Source organism: Ipomoea nil, unplaced genomic scaffold (genome assembly GCF_001879475.1).
Source record: "Ipomoea nil cultivar Tokyo-kokei standard unplaced genomic scaffold, Asagao_1.1 scaffold0656, whole genome shotgun sequence".
In the NCBI taxonomy this organism is placed as follows: domain Eukaryota; kingdom Viridiplantae; phylum Streptophyta; class Magnoliopsida; order Solanales; family Convolvulaceae; genus Ipomoea; species Ipomoea nil.
The window spans coordinates 1,689,324-1,710,571 of NW_017617084.1; the positions used below are offsets into that span (position 1 = coordinate 1,689,324).

The 21,248-nt window shown below is 38.5% G+C and overlaps 1 protein-coding gene across 1 annotated transcript; it reads left to right on the forward strand.

The window, feature by feature from the left end:
• The first annotated feature begins 1,395 nt into the window (after positions 1–1,395).
• On the forward strand, positions 1,396–5,330 carry LOC109174723. The gene is made up of 7 exons (XM_019323978.1): positions 1,396–2,315; positions 2,403–2,673; positions 2,783–3,178; positions 3,269–3,389; positions 3,572–4,132; positions 4,234–4,386; positions 4,681–5,330. The coding sequence occupies exons 1-7, from the start codon at positions 1,396–1,398 to the stop codon at positions 5,328–5,330; spliced, it is 3,072 nt and encodes a 1,023-aa protein (XP_019179523.1).
• Positions 5,331–21,248: the final 15,918 nt, after the last annotated feature.

Here is a 21,248-nt window from a genome sequence, read left to right on the forward strand (position 1 = left end):
GGCAGTGAATGATTGTGGTCTCCAGGATTTTGCATTTATGGGTTATCAATTACTTGGTCAAATGATTTCTCTCTCTAGGAGTCCTAGGGTTTTACCTTATTCTCTAGGGTTTCTAGGGTTTCGCCGGTTTCTTTTTGCTTCTCCATCCGGTAATTGCCGGTTCTTTTTCGACGGGATGGACGAGTAAAGCAGCGAGATGGCAGCAGCAGCGCAGTCGGCTGAGGCAGTTGAGCGGCTGACGGCGAGTTGGGCTGAATGGCTTTGGAGGAGGAAGGGTTGGAGTTCGTGCCGGACGGTGAGTGCGTAGGGGAGGTGGTGGTCGACGGGGAGGCTTCTTGGGCAGTCGTGGGGCGGTTCCTCATGGCGAAGATGGTTAAGCTTGAATATATGCGGCAGGTGATGGCATCCGTATGGCAGCCGGTCAAGGGTGTTCAGGTAACCGAGATTCAACCAGGGTTATTCCTTTTTGTGTTCTATCACAAAACGGATGTCGAGTATGTCTTGGATGGGGGACTGTGGGCTTTTGAAAATAACACCCTTGTTTGTCGAGAAGTTGTGGGGGGGGGGGGGGGGGGGGGGGGGCGGGGTGAATCCGTGTGATGTTCCACTTGATACTATTGATATGTGGGTTCAATTGCATGAATTACCAATGGGTTACACGTCGCAGAAAGTTCTTGAGCAGGCAGGTAATTTCATTGGTACGTTCGTTAAGCATGATGATAGATTTGTTGGTGCCCCCTGGTTAACATTCTATCGTATTCGAGTCTCGATTGCGGTGGACAAACCATTGAGGAGATGCATGAAGCTGGTTAAAAGAGACAAGACTACGTGTTGGGTATCTTTTAGGTATGAACGGCTCCACAAATTCTGTTTCTATTGTGGACTCATGGGACATGTTCATACCTTTTGTTTGAAGGCCCGGGAGAGTCGCATTCTGGTCGAAAGGTTTCTGTATGGGGCTGATTTGAGGGCAGGGGGCAGTCGGAGCGCCGCGAGGGAGGTAGGCGGGAGTTGACTAATCCCGGTGGGAGGGAAGCCGTTGCCGATGCCGGTAACCCAACCGCGCAGTGTGGAGGGAGTTGGGGGGAGAACGACGGGAAGCCGGGGGGGGGGGGGGGGTGGTGGAGCCTCGGTGGGAGTATTGCTGAGTGGTGGAGTTGTGGTGGCAACCGGGAAACGCCGCAGGCAAGGGCATGTTGACTCGGAGGATGGTGATGTTGCAATGAATGATGTGTAAAAAAACTTGTGTATGGCGGGAGCTGTTTCTCAGCCCCGCCCGTCCTCATGAGTACGCTAAGTTGGAACTGTCGTGGCTTGGGCAATCCACGAACAGTTCGACAGGTGGTGGACATAGTGTCCCGTAAGAAGCCTGAGTTTGTGTTCTTAATGGAAACCATGGTGGCACGGATACATGCGGAAAGGCTCCGTGTCACGCTTGGATATGAAGGATTATTTTATCTGGATAATGACGGGTTGAGTGGTGGTCTTGCTCTGTTCTGGAGGAGGAATAATACGGCCAGTTTGTTGAGCTATTCTAAGAATCATGTGGATGTGGAGGTAAGGGCCGAGAATGGTAAGCAGTGGCGTATGACATGTTTCTATGTACATTCGGATCGTAGTAGGAGGTGGGAGTCCTGGGAGTTATTGGATACTTTGAAGACTAGATCCTTGCTACCTTGGGTGGTCATAGGGGATTTTAATAATCTCTTGTTTCAGTATGAGAAGAGAGGGGGGAATCCATACCCGGATAATCTCCTACGAGGCTTTGGTGAGACCCTAGATGGTTGTGGACTAATGCAATTACCTATGAGGGGCCATCAGTTTACCTGGGAGAAGAGTAGAGGAACGGAGAACTGGATTGAGGAGAGGCTTGATAAGGTGTTAGCCACGGCTGATTGGTGTGGTCTGAATGAGAATGTGGAGGTGGAGAATATTATAGCTCGACCCTTGGATCACTCAGCTCTCTTCCTTAGTATGGATGTGCCATGCATGCGTAGGGGAAGGATTGCGAGGGGTTTTAGGTTTGAGATGGCATGGTTCCATGATGAGGGGTGTAGGGATGTGGTGGTGTCGGCCTGGCAGGGTGGGAGGGTTGAGGGGTTGCTGAATTGTCAGCAGCGGTGTGGGGAGAGGTTGATGAGGTGGGGCGGTGGGGGCTTCCATAAATTTGGAGAGCGAATTGGGCAGTTGAGAAAGAGGCAGGGGATTATCAGAAATAGGAGGGACCCGGCTGCGCTAGCCGAGTTTCACCAGATCGATGTACTCTTAGCCCAGCTGGAAGTGCAGGAGGATGTATTCTGGAGACAGCGAGCGAAGTAGCACTGGCTTCGTGGTGCAGATGCGAATACGAGATTCTACCACAGGTATGCTTCTGCTCGTAAACAAAAGAATACTGTGAGTAGAATTAAGAATAATGCTGGCATATGGGTGGAAGGGAATAATATGTGCTCTGTCATACTAGACTATTTTCGGGATATTTATGCAACTGAGAATACTGCTTGTGATGATGCTTTATTTGATGATTTTATGCCACGAATATCACATGATCAAAATGAATCTTTATTGCGTCCGTTTGGACTAGAAGATGTGAAAGAAACACTTAAATCCATGTATCCTGACAAAGCACCAGGGCCGAATGGAATGAATCCAGGCTTTTATCAGCACTTCTGGGATGTAGTAGGGGGGGGGGGGGGGGGATGTGTCTGAGTTTATAACAACCTGTTTGAATTCATGCAATCTTCTTGAGGGCGTAAATGATACTAATATTGTATTAATCCCCAAGAAAAATGTGCCAGAAACGGTGGCGGATATGAGACTGATTGCTCTCAGTAATGTTATATACAGGGTAATGGCCAAAATGATAACAAATAGGATGAAACCACTTATGGGGGAACTAATCTCAGAATCCCAAAGTGCGTTTATTCCAGGGCGCCTAATCAAGGATAATATCCTGGTTGCAGCGGAGGTGGGTCATTACTTGAATAGAAAGCAATATGGGTTAACAGGATGGAGTGCCCTAAAGCTTGACATGTCAAAGGCGTATGACAGGATGGAATGGCCTTTTTTGCAGAAAATGTTGTGTGCCATAGGGTTTGATCAGCGCTGGGTGAAACTTATTATGCTCTGTGTCACAACTGTAAACTATACGATAATGGTGAATGGCATGGCTGGAGGACAGGTAACACCTACCCGCGAGCTCAGACAAGGGGATCCCCTATCTCCCTATTTGTTTATTATATGTGCAGAGGGACTTTCCATGCTATTGCAGAAAGCGCAGATGGAGGGGGCTATACATGGTTGTAGGGTGGCAAGAGGTGCACCCCCAGTTTCCCATCTTTTTTTCGCAGATGATAGTCTGCTGTTCTTCAAAGTTAATATCGAAGAAGCAGGTGTAATCAGACAGTGATTGCAACGGTATGAAAGGTTATCTGGTCAGAAAGTGAATTACGATAAGTCCAGTATATGTTTTAGCAGGAATACTCATGAAGGAATAAGGGGGAGGTGGCAGCGTGTCTTGGGGTGAACCAGGCTGCTAATTTTGGGAAGTAGTTGGGCTTACCATCGTTTGTAGGCAGGAATAAGAGGGCTGTTTTTTCCTATGTGGAGGACAAGATCAGACAAAGAATTGGTTCGTGGAGTAAAATGTTGCTCACTCAGGCTGGTAAGGAGGTACTCTTGAAAAGTGTGGCCCAATCTATGCCAACTTTTTCCATGAGTGTATTTTTGCTACCTGAGATGGTTTGCACATCTATTGAGAGAACCATGAATAGCGGGTATTGGTGGGGAACTGGTGCTGAAAGGAAGATACATTGGAAAACTTGGGATAAATTATGCATCCCCAAGAAGTATGGGGGTTTGGGATTTAAAGATCTACGAGCTTTTAATTTGGCTATGCTGGGAAAACAGGCATGGCGTTTCCTTACGAATCCCAGTATTTTAGCAGCAAGAATATATAAGGCAAGGTATTATCCTAATACTTCTTTTATTGACGCCACTATAGGAAATTGTCCGAGTTTTTGCTGGAGAAGTATAATGGCTGCACATGGAATGGTTTGTTCGGGGGTAAGAAGGCGAATTGGGAATGGCGCAAAAACATTAATATGGGGTCATCCCTGGCTACCAGATAATCCCAGTCCGTTAGTCCAAACAATAATGCCACAAGAATTACGAGATGCCCATGTAGTAGGTTTGATTGACCAGCAAACTAATACCTGGGACCTCATATTTTAGCAGATTTATTTATCCCTGAGGATGTGGCTCGTATTACTATGATTCCTGTTAGCCCAGATTATGAAGACACATGGTATTGGAAGGGAGAGAAAAATGGGGTATATTCAGTTAAGAATGCCTATAGGCAAATTAAGGGAGATTATGAACATAACCCAGGTGCTTTTGTAAAATGGGTTACTTTGTGGAAACTGAAGGTGCCACCCAAATGGAAAACCTTCTTGTGGAGAGCAGTTTGTGATATCCTCCCTACTACAGATAATTTAATTATAAGACGAGTTGAGGTTGAACCGGTTTGCCCAATGTGTCGAATGGTGCAGGAAAATGCCATGCATGCGTTAATCTTGTGTGATTACTCAAAATTAATATGGAATATGTCGGGGTTGCCTGTTACCAATATAATTACACATTCGTTATCAACATGGCTTATGGAAATTTTTAATGTCTTGACAGAGGATCAATGTGGTCTAGCTGCAGCTGTGCTATACAGTATTTGGAATGCCCGCAATGCTGCGGTATGGGAGCATGCTCTACCATGGCCGAACCAGACATGGCAGCGGGCGGTGGCAGCCATGCACGCCTACCAGCGATCACATCCACCGGCATGCACACCGCCGCCTACCGTGATGACCGTAGCAAGTGGCAGCGAGACTCCACGCTGCTACGTCGATGCAAGATACAGATCGGACACCGGAGAAGCAATGTATGGAGTGGTGCTCCTCTCTCACCACGGCGCCTTTGTCGCTGTAACAAGTGGAAAGCTCTCGGGTGCTTTCTCGGCTATTATGGCCGAGGCACTAGCATGCAAAGAGGCGCTATCTTGGCTCAAGGATCGTGATATCATGGAGGTGGATATTTTAACAGATTGCTTGGAATTACGAAATGCTCTACACTCAAGCCCAACGGCTAACTACTCTTACTTTGGGATCATTGTGGACCAATGTAGGACAGCTATATCGTTATTTACAAAGTGTTCTTTAAGTTATGTCTCTAGAACTCTTAATTTTCATGCTCATACTTTAGCTTCGTTAGCTTTCGATCAGGAACAATCTATGTACTGGGACTCTGTCCCTCCTAACTCTGTCATTCAGTTTATCCATTAATATACCACTATTAAAACTTTCAAAAAAAAAATTACTTGGTCTGGTTCCAGGGGGACGCCTGTAATGGTGGAGGAGAAGCTTGATAGAATCCTCACCACAGACTCATGGTTATCATTGTTTGAAGGAGCAAAAGCGAGTTCGATGACCTGCCCTTATAGCGACCATTTACCCATCTTACTTACTCTGGTGGTGGTATTACCTGCTTCTCGTCGTAGAAGATTCTATTTTGATAACATATGGCTACGAGAGGAATCCTGTAGAGAGATAGTCGACCAAAGTTGGAATGCAACGATGGGAATTGATATCTTCGATAGAGTTGCAGCTTGCGGGGAGAATATATGGAGATGGGGTTGCAATTATAATACAGATTTGCAACATAGAATTGATCGATGTAAAGCCCAACTGGAAATCTTACGTACCCGCATGGATCATTATGGCGTTGCTGAATTTAATCGTGTTGAAAAGGAACTTCTAATCCTAATGGAACAACAACATGTATATTGGAAGCAAAGGGCTAAAGAACATTGGTGGAAAGGTGGTGACTTGAACACTAAGTATTTCCATAACTCTGTCAAAACTAGAAGGAGAAGAAATAAGATTGAAAAATTGCGCAATGACAAAGGGAGCTGGGTTGAAGGAACTAAGGACATTGGGAATGTGATGGTTAACTACTTTGAACAATTGTTCTCCGCTCAAGATGGGCAAATTGATGATGTGATAGCATGCATACATTCGTATGTTAAACTAGAGGAGAATGCGCGTCTGCTTCAACCAGTAAGCACAGAAGAAGTACGTTTAGCTTTGTTCCAAATGCATCCTAATAAATCTCCTGGACCGGATGGTTTCGGTTCACATTTTTTTCAACATTTCTAGGAAGTATTTGGTGGGGATGTGACACGGTTTTGTAGACAATTTGTGGAGACTGCTAGCTTGCCGGGTAAAGCAAATGACACCTTTATTGTTTAATTCCAAAAAAAGTGAACCCCGAATCTATGAAGGACTTAAGACCCATCGCTCTATGTAACGTTCTTTATAAGATTGCTTCAAAGGTCTGTGCAAATCGACTGAAGCCTCTCCTAGACGGTTTGATATCCTCAGCTCAGAGTGCGTTTGTGCCGGGCCGTCTGATCACCGTCAACATTATGCTTGCGTATGAGGTTCATCATTATCTCAAAAGCAAGACATAGGGTAATGAGGGAGTGGCAACTCTTAAGGTGATATGAGCAAGGCCTATGACCGGGTCGAATGGCGTTTCCTAAGCGTAGTTATGACTAAGATGGATTTTGATCAGAAATGGGTGGATATTCTCCTCGAAACGGTTAGTTCAGTTAAGTACCATATCCTTCATGAGCAGCGCCAGTTGGGTCGAATCATCCCGGGAAGGGGTCTCCGACAAGGTGACCCGTTATCACCCTATCTTTTCTTAGCCGAAGGGTTGAGTGCTCTAATTCAAAACAGGATGAGTAGGGGTTTATTGCATGGTGTCAAAGTAGCGCATGGTGCCCCTCCAATCTCTCATCTTCTTTTCGCGGATGATTTCTTCTTGTTCATGCGTGCAAATAGTGTGGAGAACCATGAAATGGAAATTGTTCTTGACAGGTATTCGGTAGCGTCAGGCTAACAAATCAATTTTGATAAATCCTTGGTCTGTTTCAGTAACAATGTGTCGCAACAAAGCAGAAATGAGGTGGTACATATTTTAGGTGTGAGCCAAGGTAATACATCTGGAAAGTACCTTGGATTGCCATCTTTGGTTGATCGAAACAAGCAAGTAATTTTGGGATTTTTGAAGGATAAGATTTTAAACCGTGTTCGTAGCTAGAATTCTAAGTTCTTGTCACGAGCAGGTCGTGAGGTGTTATTGAAAAATGTCCTTCAGGCAATGCCATGCTACACCATGCTGGTGTTTTTGTTGCCAGCCAGATTGTGTAATGATATCGAAATTATTTTGAATAAACACTGGTGGACGGGTTCAGTTACTGATGGCAAGAAGTTGCATTGGAAATCTTGGAATGGTTTGTGCTCCCCTAAGGAAAAAGGTGGTCTGGGTTTTGGGAGGATTCGGGAGATGAATTTGGCACTCCTGAGTAAACAGGCTTGGCGCTGCTAACTAGACCGAATTCTCTTGTGGCTCGTGTTTATAAAAGTCGTTACTTCCCTCAATGTTCTTATTTTGATGCCACTGTTGGAAGTAACCCATCATTCATATGGCGAGGGATGCTGGAGGTTAAGGATATAATTAAGAAATGGTTGAGAAGAAGTATTGGTGATGGCATGAATACACTTATAGGTCGTGATCCTTGGCTACCTGTGATGGAGAGTCCAAAAGTGAGTACTGCATTGCATTAGTCCATCATAATGCCCCGATGTCCTCTTTATTTAATGTACAAGGAACATGATGGGATACAGATTGTGTGAAAGACATCTTCAATGAACGAGATGCCAATCTTATCCTAAATATCCTGGTAAGTATGCGTAAGCCTCCAGATGCTTGGGTTTGGCACGGGGAAACCAAGGGTGATTATTCAGTTAAATCATATTATAGATTTCTTGTTGGCGAAGCTCATGATAATAGGCCTTGGCGTTTGATATGGAACCTGCAGGTACCACCCAAAGTAAAGTTGTTTTGCTGGCAACTTGCCTCGGCAGTGCTACCTACGCGTGACGCTCTCCTTACAAAACAGGTTTCTTGCTCTTTGCTTTGCCATATGTGTGTCCTAGTGGAGGAAATAACTCTACATTTATTTTTGGAGTGCCCAGTTCTTGCGGCAGTCTGGTCTGGTTTGGGATTGCCTATGCAACCGCACACCCAAGGTAATGTGGTTGATTGGTTTCTTGAGTTGATTCTTATGCTTGATGAAGATATGAAATCCAATTTTGTAATGATTTTTTAGGGTTTGTGGGGGAGTAGGAATGATAAGGTTTGGAAGGGTTCCCCTTTTGCATGCAGTGGTGTTGCTCATAATGCCTTATCTTACCTTACTACTTGGAGGGCAACAAACGACTTGGAGGAGAAGGTTTCTATGGCCTGTGCAATGTAGATGAAGTGGAAGCCACCGTTTCCAGGTCGCCTAAAGCTAAACACAGATGTTGGGTTTGATACCGCTAATAATATGATGGGAATAAGTTGGTTATTACGGGATGATGGAGGCCATTTTTTAGCAGCAAAAGGTATGAGCGTTCCAGGTCAATATAGTGTCAATGAGGCTGAAGCGGTTTGCATCAGGGAGGCTCTCAGTTGGCTGAAAGGAATAGGCATGGGAGATGTTGACATTGAAACAAACTCCCAATTAGTTTTTTTTTTTTTTTTTTTTTTTTTTTTTTTTTTTTTTTTTTTTTTTTTTTTTTTTTTTTGCTTTAACTTCGAATTCTTTTAATTCTGCTTTCGGTTTTGTTATTGACCATGTTAAAGAAGTTGCATCCACGATAAATGGTGTACACTTATGTTTTGTTAAGCGGTCTACGAATCATGCTGCCCACGCTGTTGCTCGGGAAGCCGTTTCTATGTCAGGTTGCGGGGAGTGGTTTGATAACCCTCCGCCTTATCTTGTAGCAACTCCACATTATGATTTAATGAATTAAGGTCTTTTTCTCAAAAAAAAAAAAAAACTGATAAATGTAAAAAGACTAAAAAAGCACATATTTATAAAATTTAAATTGTTTTAAATATAAACTAGTATTTTCACCCATGCGATTGCACGGAATGGATTTGTTATAATATATTAAAAATATTTGGATCGATATATAATTATTTAAATTATAATATCAAATACAGAGTATTATATAGTGCAATGAATATATGGTTTCGATCGTTTATGTTTGTTGATATTATCATTGCTTGAATTTGAGCAAATAATTGCTCAAATTAATAGTTAATGTGTAGATGTACGCATGCAGTGCTGTAACTTTAGAGATTTATATATATAATTATTTAGGATTTTTATAAATTGGGCAAATGTGCTCGTTCTCTAGCAACTTAGTTATAGTAATCAATTGCTATCCTAATTCATTTGTATAAAGGATATATTCTTGTCTAGATATAAAGCAATTTTGTCATTTAAAAAAAAATGAAAAAGAAAACATAGTATCATCGATTGTATTTACACATTATTGAACACCTCTTTGTAGACGACATTTGTAGTCGCAACACAATATTGTCCGTCCTTGTCTAGAGCTAATACCTCTAGGCCATCAGGATGGGTGACTCGGGAGAAAGCCATGTACAATTGTCCGTGATTAAAGACTGTTTTTTTTTTTAGAAATAACCAAACGTGAGTTAGTGTTTGACCTTGGATTTTGTTGATAGTCATGACATATGCAAGTATCAAAGGGATGGAGAGACATTCGGGGGATAAGAAATTTGCAGGTTCCTTCATGTGTCCCATTAACTATTCTTGCTTCGACAATGTGACCTACCAATCTTGTGATGATGAGTCGTGTCCCGTTACAAAGACCAAGAGAGTGGTCTATGTTCCGCAATAACATAACAGGTGCACAGACCTTTAATGTCAACATTCATTTTTGTCTTTCCTCTTTTAATTTACGCAAATACAGTGAGAATAGTGAAGCGATGGACAATCTCGGCAACAATTGACGATATAAAGCTACTGCCAGTATGGTCCTGAATGGAGCATTAATCTTTAGGAATGATTGATTTCTAGTGGATGATGAAAATACTAGTATAACGAACCGGGTAATTTTCCTTATTTGTTGCAGTTGTATTGTTGTTTGCAAGTATTTTTATTACCCCTGCAGATAAAAGCCTGTCTAATAAAGAAAATCATGAGAATATAAATTTTACCTGATTGAAAAGCCAAGCTCCAAATTGCTCTTCCTCAATCTTCAGTTTCAGTCTTGGTGATAAAGTGCTGGGTTTTGGGCTATATTTATATGTGATTTAGAAGTGTTTGAGTACAACATGAAGTTAGGAGATTGAGTTTGATTTTAACTGGGTTTATCAGTGTTATATGAAATTAGGTTTCTTCTATGTGATTGCCGGAAGATACAGGTGGGGAATTAAGCATGCATATTTTTAAGGATTTTTTATTTAAATCTTAATAATTTAGCTAGGCAGTTGAATTTTAATGAGAGTCTGAAATTTAGTAAATTTCACAGAGAATTAACGGAGATAATTTTTAACGGGAAAAGGAATAATATAATACTGTTGAATAGAAATATGAATTATAATATTTTTGTATTGTATTACGAATAGAAATTTTAATGTAGAATTGTAGTATGAATAGGAAAGTAGAAACAATATATTCTATTAAGAATTATATTGTATTGCACTACTATTTTATAATACTAGTATTTTCACCTGTGCGATGCACAGAATGGATTTGTTATAATATATTAAGAATATTTGGATCGATATACAATTATTTAAAATTTAAAATATAACATCAAATACGATATATTATATAGTGCAATTGAAGATATGGTTTGGATCGTTTATTTTGTTGATGTTATCATTGCTTGAATTCGAGCAAGTAATTGGTCAAATTAATAGTTAATGTATAGATGCACTCATGCGGTGCTGTAACTTAGAGATTTTTATAGAGTAAATACCTAAAATGGTCCCTCGACTATAGCTAAATTCACAAATTGGTCCTCAAGTTTTGATTTCAACTAATTAAGTCATTAACTTTCAAATTTTAACACAATTTCATCCTCTGTTAGGGTCACCGTTTAATAGCCGTGAAATCCCAGGACAGAGTTGTAATTTCACATGTTCTTGCGTTCTCCCTTCACCTATTACTCTCCTCGTCGCAATCATTCACTCCCGTCGAAACTTCCCTCAATCGTTTCTCCTTCCGCAAAGTTCCCTTGTTTCGCAATGACGCCGATCGGACGGGGAACTTAGGGCTCAGACAGAGTCGGCGCAACCGGGGGGACAGATCTCCGTTTAATCCGGTCATCGTTCTGCGTATTCCAGCGGAAGCGGGCGGGGACGAGGCGAAATGGCGGGGGGGGGGGGGGGGGGTGGAGAACGGAGCTACGAGCTGTATTACGATCAGTGGCAGACCTAGTGTGGGGGCAGTGGGGGCAGCTGCCCCCACTCACCCACCACATATATATACTATATATATTATATATACTAAGATCTAACCAATAGTTAGTTCTGCTTAGATGGCAATTAAAATGCCTTCTGTTGTGTAATAGTCCATATGGCTAGAGTTCGAACCCTACAGCTTGTAATTTTTTGCTTGGCTTCATTTTTGTTTTCATTTTATTTGGTTTGGCTTCTTTTTTTGTCATTTTTTAATATTAATAGTGAGATGAGTGAACTTTTGTTCTTGACATTTTTTAATATTAATAATAAGAATTCTAATTGAATATTTTATTTGTATCATTGAGACTTCTTCTTCTTCTTCTTCTTCTTCTTCTTCTTCTTTTTTTTTTTTTTTTTTTTTTTTTTTTTTTTTTTAATATTAATAGTGAGATGAGTGATTTATAATGTGTTTTTCATTCAAACTATTTTATGTAATTAATTATGTTTTATATTTTGTTTTAAATATTTTTTTGTCTTTATATATTTTGATTTTTTTTTTATTTTAAATATTTTTTTGTCTTTATATATTTTGATTTTTTTTTTTTATCTCTAGTCAACAATATTTATGATTCAGTCTCTAAGTGTTTCAATTCGTTTTTAAAAAATATATCTCATTAGGTTTAATTTTTCGCCCCCACTGAAGAAGATTTCTGGGTCCGCCACTGATTACGATGATGGAGAAAGGTCGGGGCTCCGACCGCTGCCACCGATTATGTCGGAGTTTTTTATGGGGTTAGTGTTTGACCGATTGCTGGACCAGCTGGCGCAGATTGAGATAAACGGGTTCGGGCGACCCGAGAACCCGCTGGCGTCGAAGTCCGCAATCAAGTCTATGCCAACCATCCAGATCGCCTCCACCCACATAAACTCCGATTCACAGTGCACCGTTCGCAAAGAAGTTTTCGCTCTCGGCGCAGAACCCTTCATTACCAGTACTGGGAGTTCAGAGATTAATTTTGAGCACACAATTTTATCCTTCTGCCCCTGTTTCGGGGGTGGGGGGGGGGGGGGTGATTTATTTATTTATTTATTTATTTTTTTTGGCAGTAATCTTAAAGTTGTGTTCTTTGAAGCTAAAAGCTTCAACCTTTGCAGCATGCAGTTGCATTTCGGGCTTGAATTTTCTACAAAAAAGAAATTACAAATTTTTTTTCTCAGATTTTGCTCATTTGCTGTTGCATGTGTTGGTCAAATTTTTTTCTCAGACGAGGAGGGTAACAGGTGATGGGAGAATGTAAGAATCATGTGAAATTACAACTCTGTCCTTAGAATTCACGGTCATTAAACGGTGACCTTAACGAAGGATGAAATTGTGTTAAAATTGAAAAGTTAAGGATTTAATTGGTTGAAATCAAAAGTCGAGGATCAATTTGTGAATTTTGCTATAGTCGAGGGACCATTTTGAGTATTTACTCATTTTTATATATCATTGTTTAGGATTTTTATAAATTAGACAAATGTGCTCGTTTTCTAGCAACTTAGTTATAGTAATCAATTGCTATCCTAATTCATTTGTATAAAGGATATATTTTTGTCTAGATATATAACCATTGTCACTTTGAAAAAAAAAACATAATATCATTGCATTTACACATTATTGAAAACCTCTTTGACGACATTGGTAGTTGCAACACAATCTTGTCCATCCTTGTATAGAGCTAACACCTTCAGGCCATTAGGATGGGTGACTTGGGAGAAAGCCACATACAATTGTCCTTGATTAAAGACCGGTTTTTTTTTAGCAATAACTCAACGTGAGTTAGTGTTTGACCTTGACTTTTGTTGATAGTCATGACATATGCAAGCATCAACAAGAATTGTTTACGCTAGAACTTGAGTCAAATCTCGTATCAAAAGGATTGAGAGACAATCGAGGGATAAGAACTTTGGTTCCTTCATGTGTCCCATTAACTATTCTTGCTTCGACAATGTTATCTACCAATCTTGTGATGATGAGTCGTGTCCCGTTACAAAGATCAAGAGAGTGGTGTATGTTCCACAATAACATAAAGGTGCACCGACCTGTAATGTCAATGAATGATTATGAAGACCCGACAATCTCAAACTATTTAAGAATTAAGAAGTGTGTACTTTTGATAGATTTTCACTGTTTAATTCTGCCTTACACAAAAATTCACAACTTAAATGTATTCGTTCTTCTGCAGTATTCGTGTCGCACAATTTTCCTTATTTGTTGCAGTTGTATTGTTGTTTACAAGTCTTTTTATTACCCCTGCAGACAAAAGCCTGTCTAATAAAGAAAATCGTGAGAATATAAATTTTACTTGATTGAAAATCCAAGCTCTAAATTGCTTCTATGTGATTGCCGGAAGATACAAGCCAGGGAATTAAGCATGCATATTTTTAAGGATTTTTTTTTATTTAAATCTTAATAATTCAGCTAGGCAGTTGAATTTTAATGAGAGTATGAAATTTAGTAAATTTCACAAAGAATTAACGGAGATGATTTTTAACGAGAAAAAAGAATAATATAATATTGTTGAATAGAAATATGAATTTTAAGATTGTTGTATTGTATTACGAATAGAAATTTTAATGTAGAATTGTAGTACGAATAGGAAAGTAGAAACAATATATTCTATTAAAAATTATATTGTATTTCACTATTTTATAATATTAGAATATGAATTTTAATGCACAATTGTAGTACGAATATGAAAGTAGGAAACAATATATTATATTAGAAATTGTATTGCACTATTTTACAATATTTCGCAATCTTAATAGTATAGTACTGCTTTGGGCGGGAAGTTAAATGGAGGATTTTGTTATATGTATATATATATATATATATATATATATATATATATATATATATATATATATATATATATATATATATATATATATATATATATATATATATATATATATATATATATATATATATATATATATATATATAGGGATGCACTCAGGTGCGAATAAGTGCCCAGAAAGGAATATGCGAACGAATCAGCACGCGACACGTGTCCAGATCTAATAGCTTAAAAAAATACGTTGGCATTTTCGTAAATAATTGAACATCAAAGTGCAAGTAAAATCACTTACAAGTGCACCTACTTTCACCTATAAGTGCATGTAATTTTGCCTTGTTAGCATTCACTTCCCGCAAACAATCATGCACCTGGGTGTGTTTATAACTATAGGTGCACCTTTTTTTTTTTTTTTTTTTTTTTTTTTTTGAATGTTACTGGCCCTATTACATTGTAGTATCTGTTCATATACTTTCTCAACCTACTGAAACACAAAGAACCAATAACGCCTCCACCGAGACTTGAACTCATAACCTTCCAAATGGAAGTCCAACCCGGGTACCATTAGACCACATAGTCCTAGTAATTATAGGTGCACCTAATTTCACATATAAGTGCATGTAATTTTGCCTTGTTAACATTCATTGATCTGAGTTCAGCGGGTAGTAATACTCCTGAAAACCACCCGCAAACATTCATGCACCTAGGTGCAACTACTTATAACTATGTGTGCAACTGCATAGAACTATAGGTGCAACTACTTAGAAATATAGGTGCACTTAGTATTGATGTTCAGTATAAATTTTTACCTGCACCTATAATACATTTTACATGCACTTGTAATACATTTTACTTGCACTTCGATGTTCAATTATTTACCAAAATGCCACCGCGCTTTTTAAAAAAATCAGTGTTTCTCATCCATTAGATCTGGACACGTGGACGGACAGAATCCATTCCTATTTCGCTCCTGGGCGAAGCATTCACACCTGAATGCAATTCTATATATATATATATATATATATATATATATATATATATATATATATATATATATATATATATATATATATATGTATAGATTATATCTTATACAAATTGTAGTAGTGACAGAATAATATTGTTGAATAGGAATGTGAATTTTAATATTGTTATATTGTATTACGAATATGAATTTTTATGTAGAATTGTAGTTCGATCAGGAATGTAGGAAACAATATATTCTAGAGTAAATACTCAAAATGGTCCCTCGACTATAGCTAAATTCTCAAATTGGTCCTTGACTTTCAATTTCAACCAATTAAGTCTTTAACTTTGTAATTTTGACACGATTTGATCTTCCATCTATTTGATCATTTGTTGACGGTGATCGACGATCTCCAGAAGAACCTTCAGCTCTCGTTGAAGCGCGTGGAGGCCTCAAGGATGACGTTGCACTGGTTCGGAAACACGCCGTCTTCTTTGCTCTGGTACGAACTCAACTACATTGAATCCAAAGGGAGGATGAAGAAAGGCGACCAGATTTGGTAGATTGCTTTCGACAGTTGATTCAAATGTAACAGTGCGGTCTGAAAATGCAACCAAAACCTTAAAAAATCGATGATGGACCATGAAATTACATATATATCCTCAAAAATCACAGTCAACAAACGGTCAAATAGACAGAGGACCAAATTGTGTTAAAAATTAAGCAGTTAAGGACTTAATTGGTTGAAATTGAAAGTCAAGGACCAATTTGTGATTTTAGCTATAATTGAGGGACCATTTTGGGTATTTACTCTATATTCTATTATGAATTGTATTACACTATTTCATAATATTACACAAACGTTAATAGTATATGACTATTTTGGGCGGGATGTTGAATGGAGGATTTTATTTTTATATACACTATAGACTATAGATTTTTAATTTTGACGCTACTTTTTTAGTGGGGGAATAATTTTTACCTTATTAAAACATAATAAATAGAGTGAAGTGAGTAATTTAATTAAATGAGGAATTGACAATAATATTTTAGCAGATGAGATAATGAATGAAGAGTGAGGAGTAGCAGTGCCGTCTGATCAAATCGTGAGACGATGCACATCTGTTTTTTGTTTTTGTTATGCTGTATATTTTCTAATGTCTAAATTTCGTATAACTACACTACAAAATCAAGCTGTTTGAAAACATTTAGATAAACAAAATCAAAATTATCAAGGGAAAAATGCACTTTTGGTCCCTCAATTAGTAGCCAATATGCAATGTTGTCCTTAGTTTCTAATTTGGACACATTTGGTCCCTCAATTATTCGATCCTTAGTCGTTTTGATCCTTTCGTGAGTTTATAATTCTAACACCGTTTAAAGCATAGGTATACTTGTAATTTCACAACGCATTTAATCGGACAAGTGTATTTCCACCCTTCCTCCGCCCAGTCTCGCATTTCCGCCACCACTCCTCAACTCTAACCTTCAAATAGAAGATGCCATTGACAGCTTTCTACCTCTTCGAATAGAAGACGCTATTGAAGACGTGATTGCAATGACTAGTAGGAGAATTAGTGGGTTTAAAAGCACTCCTACTTGTAAGTATTCTACCTAATTTTTTTTAAAACTCAAGTGTTAGTTTGTTTTGTTGTTCGCAACTGAAATGTATACATGTATTTTGTCCTACTTGTGATGTTAGCATGTGCATTTTGTTGTGTTCTATGCTAAAGTTTGGTGGGGACCTCTGATATAAAGCAAAAGGAAACACCTGTAGTTTAATAGAAAAAGGGGAAAGCATATAATGTTCAATAGAAAATGGGGAAAACATATGGGGACCATTTGTACTTGCATGGAAATGAATATATGTATTTTGTGTTAGTTTTCTAAAGTTTTTCTAAAAAGCAGTGCATTTACGTGTTTGACTGTAAGTACACCATTTTGTTGTTTTGGAAAAGCTGTAAATAGAATTGTTTTATTGCATTGTATAGATGTTGGTGAAAAAGCTTCTGTCTTTAGCATAAAACTCCATATTGGTGGGGATTTAGTATGGCATCCAACAGTGAGTTATAGGAATGGTGGAGTGGAGTATTTTGACCATTTCAATTGTCATCAGGGCAGTTTACTAGATTTAAGGAGAATGGTAAAACAATTGAGGTTTTGTGATAGAAATGTGCAGTTTTGGGCTATGGTTAAGGGTAAGGGTATAAAGAAGCCAACAAAAACTGATCTGAAGCCTCTAATCAATGATGAAGACATAGTCAGTTTAGTTGGAGAGGTTCCACCAAATAAGGAGTTTGAAATATTTGTTGAACATTTATTTGATGATCAATGGGATTATGATGTAGAGCTATCTAGGGAATTGGGAGATGATTGCATACTCTATGATGAAATAAACCAGAGTGCTGAAAATGTAGTTGATGAGGATGAGGTAGAAGGTGAAAATGAAGGTGAGGAAGACCCTAATCTAATGGATACTGGGACAAGTTCTAAACAACTAATGGCTAATGCTGGGCAGGAAGGGGATGAAGTTCATGAAGTAGATTTTGAATTGTCTGAAGAGCTGTTTAGGAGTTTAGAGAATTCAGATGATTCTGATGGTGGATTGACAGCTGGTGAAAATGTTTTCCAAGAAAGAAATCTGGAAAAAAAAAGGTTTTAAGTTTGTGATTGGAATGATTTTCAAATCAGCTACTGAGTTTAAGTGGGCTGTTAAGTATCATGAGGCAAATAGGAGAAAAGATATTCACTTTGTAAAAAATGAAGACAGAAGAGTCATGGTTGTGTGTAGACATAATGACATTTGCAACTGGACTATTTTTGCCTCAAGAAGCAATCCAAGAAGTCCATTTCAGGTTAACACATACAATTCAGAGCACACATGTGGGGATCAAGATGAAAATAGAACAGTGAACTCTGATTTTTTGGCCAAAATGGACAAAGATGACTTTAAACTTAACACAGAATGGGGTATAATACAATTTCAAGAACATGTTAAGTCAAAGTTGAAATGCCAGGTTACTAAACAACAGGCTTATAGAGCTTAAAAAAAAGAAGCTCTAAAGCAATTATAAGGTGATGATTCTAAACAGTTCCACATACTTAATGATTACTATGAGGAATTGAAAAGAAGTAATCCTGGAACTTCTGTGAAGATGAAGGTTGAAGGAGAGTTCACTGTAAATGGAAGACCAAGGTTTCTTAGTCTGTATATGTGTTTTGGAGCTTGCAAAGAAGGGGTTTTGAGAGGTTGTAGACCTTTCTTTAGGTTGGATGGTTGTCATCTTAAGGGTTTCCAGAAGGGAGGGCAAATATTGACTGATGTAGGTCTTGATGGAGATAACAGATTGTTCCTTATAGCATTTGCTATTGTTGAGGGAGAATTGAAGGACAGTTGGTCATGGTTCTTAGAGCAATTGGACAATGAGTGGTCATGGTCATGGTTCCCTATAGCGTTCTATTCGAAGAGGTAGAAAGCTGTCAATGGCATCTTCTATTCGAAGGTTAGGGTTGAGGAGTGGTGGCGGAAATGCGAGACTGGGCGGAGGAAGGGTGGAAATACACTTGTCCGATTAAATGCGTTGTGAAATTATAATTATACCCATGCTTTAAACGGTGTTGGAATTACAAACTCACAGAAGGACCAAAACGACTAAGGGTCGAATAATTGAGGGACCAAATGTGTCCAAATTGGAAACTAAGGACAACATTGCATATTGGCTACTAATTGAGGGACTAAAAGTGCGTTTTTTCCAATTATCAACATGTACTATAAATCGTAGAGCTATAGTAATAATATTCACCTTGTGGTCCAATAGTATCCGATTGCTCCCCTCAGTGGGAGGTGATAGGTCCAAGCCTCAATGGAGGCAAGTAGTAGTTTGGGTTTCCCCCTTTCCTTGTAAAAAAAAATAAAAAAATATTCACCTAGGAGTTATGGAGTAAGCATATAGTGCCAGATTTATTTGTATTACAAATATGAATTTTAACATAAAAATACGAATAGAATTGTCTATTATAATTAGATTATACTATTTTACAGTTTTGAATTGAGTATGATAGAATGATATACGGGCAATAATTAAAACAAATAGGAAAAATGATAACAAAATACAAAGAAAGTTATTATTAAAGTGGATATCACAATTATCTTTATCTTTATATTTATTATTATTATATATAATAATAAAGCAGAATCTAGTCACAAAATTTTCCCTCCAAAGTGTGAATGTATTTTGATAGAAACAAGATTAGCAAGTTTGAATGCATTTTGATAATAAAGCAGAATCTAGTCACAAAATTTTTCCTCCAAATTAAGTGTGAATGCATTTTGATAGAAACAAGATTAGTAAGTATGAATGCATTAATTGTGTCGGTAGATGTATTTATACATATTTTTTTGAAGTTATTATATGTATTTATATTTTATAAATTATATTTTATTATTATAACTCTATCTCTATCTCTATCTCTATATATATATATTAAAGCATAATGAAGTATGGAAAAAGTTTATTGTGTTCAATTTTTTTGGTAAAGTTTTATATTTAATATAATTTGTGTATATATTCAATTAAACCTCAATTATAATTAATTTGACTCCACATATATAAAGAGGAGAAATTAGATATAAAATAAATATAATTCTTACATAAATAATCTTTTTCAAATGAATAAGTTTTTGGTGGAGATTTTTGACAAATATCGTCTGTTATTTTATTTACAAATTTTATTTAAATACGTTAGTTATATAATTAAAGTAGAGTTAATTACCAAAATGGTCCCTTGACTATAGCGAAATTACCGATTTGGTCCTTGACTAATTTTATTACCCAATTAAGTCCTCTGACTATGAAAATCTTAACTAAGTTAGTCCTCTGTTAAGTCAACGGTCTAATATCTGTTAAATGTGAGGGTAATGCGGGAATTTCACTTCTCTCCCCAGGCTGCCCATGTAATTAGAGTCAAATGTTTGGTTCAAGACTGGAAGATTAAAAATCCCTAATTTGCAAAATTTACATCGCTGCAAAAGGTTTGGTCCGACAAAGGTCGTTAGGGCGAGATCAAAGATTCATCGTGTGCGACTATGGCCCTTCGCAGGGAAAACGTTGCTGCAAATCTTCACGCCGCCGGAAAGAAGATGAAGATCGGAGAAGATATCTAGTTGCCCACTGCTTCAAAATGCTCTACTCTGCTCTGCCCTCGCCGGAGCTGTCCACGCTGGAGACAGAGGGTATCGCCGTCGTTGCCTCTCGCTAGAAAACACGCAGTCGTCGGGGAGATCTCCGTCAGCCCGCCACCTGCTGATGCCGACTCCTGCCGTCGACCAAAGGGGAAAAGGGATTGAGGACAGATGCTGGCTCATCTCGCTGCTCGCCGGAAGGATGCTGCCCGTCACCGCTGCTGGTCGCCGTAAGATCTCAGAGGTTGCTCTGGGCATGTGCGGTTGGGTGAATTGGGGTAGGAAATTAAGAATCTGTTTTAATTTTTTTAATTTATCACTTCAAAAGCTGAAAAACATGGACCAAATTAGGAATCTGCTTTGTTACCTCCATGATTTGGGACTTTGGGTGGCTAACTAGAAGACGCCAAATTCCATTTATACAAAAATAATAGCCAAAAACATCAGTCCACTCTGATCAATTTGGAGGCTCGTCGTCGGACGGTAAGCATGGGCTGAGCTTCTCTTCGTTGAAAGCCAAACTGAGCAAGAATCTGTAGAGTATCATGGCACGGAGGAACTCCTAGAACAAGTACTCATCATCTAAAATAAGACTGAGCAATCACTTCACCTTCGCCAGTATCTTCCACCTGAGGAACATCTACAATTACCAGTTCTAGGCTTCCAACACAACTCGCCGCCGGTTGACATGAAGAAGATGGAGAAAGTGGTGGTGAAATTCCCACAATACCCTCACATTTAACATATGTTTGACGGCTGCCCAACCAAAGGACCAAATTGGTTAACATTTTCATAGTTGGAGGACTTAATTGGGTAACAAAAATAGTCTAGGACCAAATCGGTAATTTCACTATAGTCAAGGGACCATTTTGGTAATTAATTCATTAAAGTAGTTATTTTAAATTCAAATTCTTTAAAAAATAAAAATCAAATTGAAATA

Bases quoted from the DNA above. Each gene is read 5' to 3' on its own strand.
- LOC109174723 (XM_019323978.1), top strand. From the start codon at position 1,396: ATGGTGGCACGGATACATGCGGAAAGGCTCCGTGTCACGCTTGGATAT. The intron at 2,674-2,782 runs GTAGTAGGGGGG...TTAATCCCCAAG, and splicing joins TTTATCAGCACTTCTGGGAT to AAAAATGTGCCAGAAACGGT. The intron at 3,179-3,268 runs GTAACACCTACC...ATGCTATTGCAG, and splicing joins ATGGCATGGCTGGAGGACAG to AAAGCGCAGATGGAGGGGGC.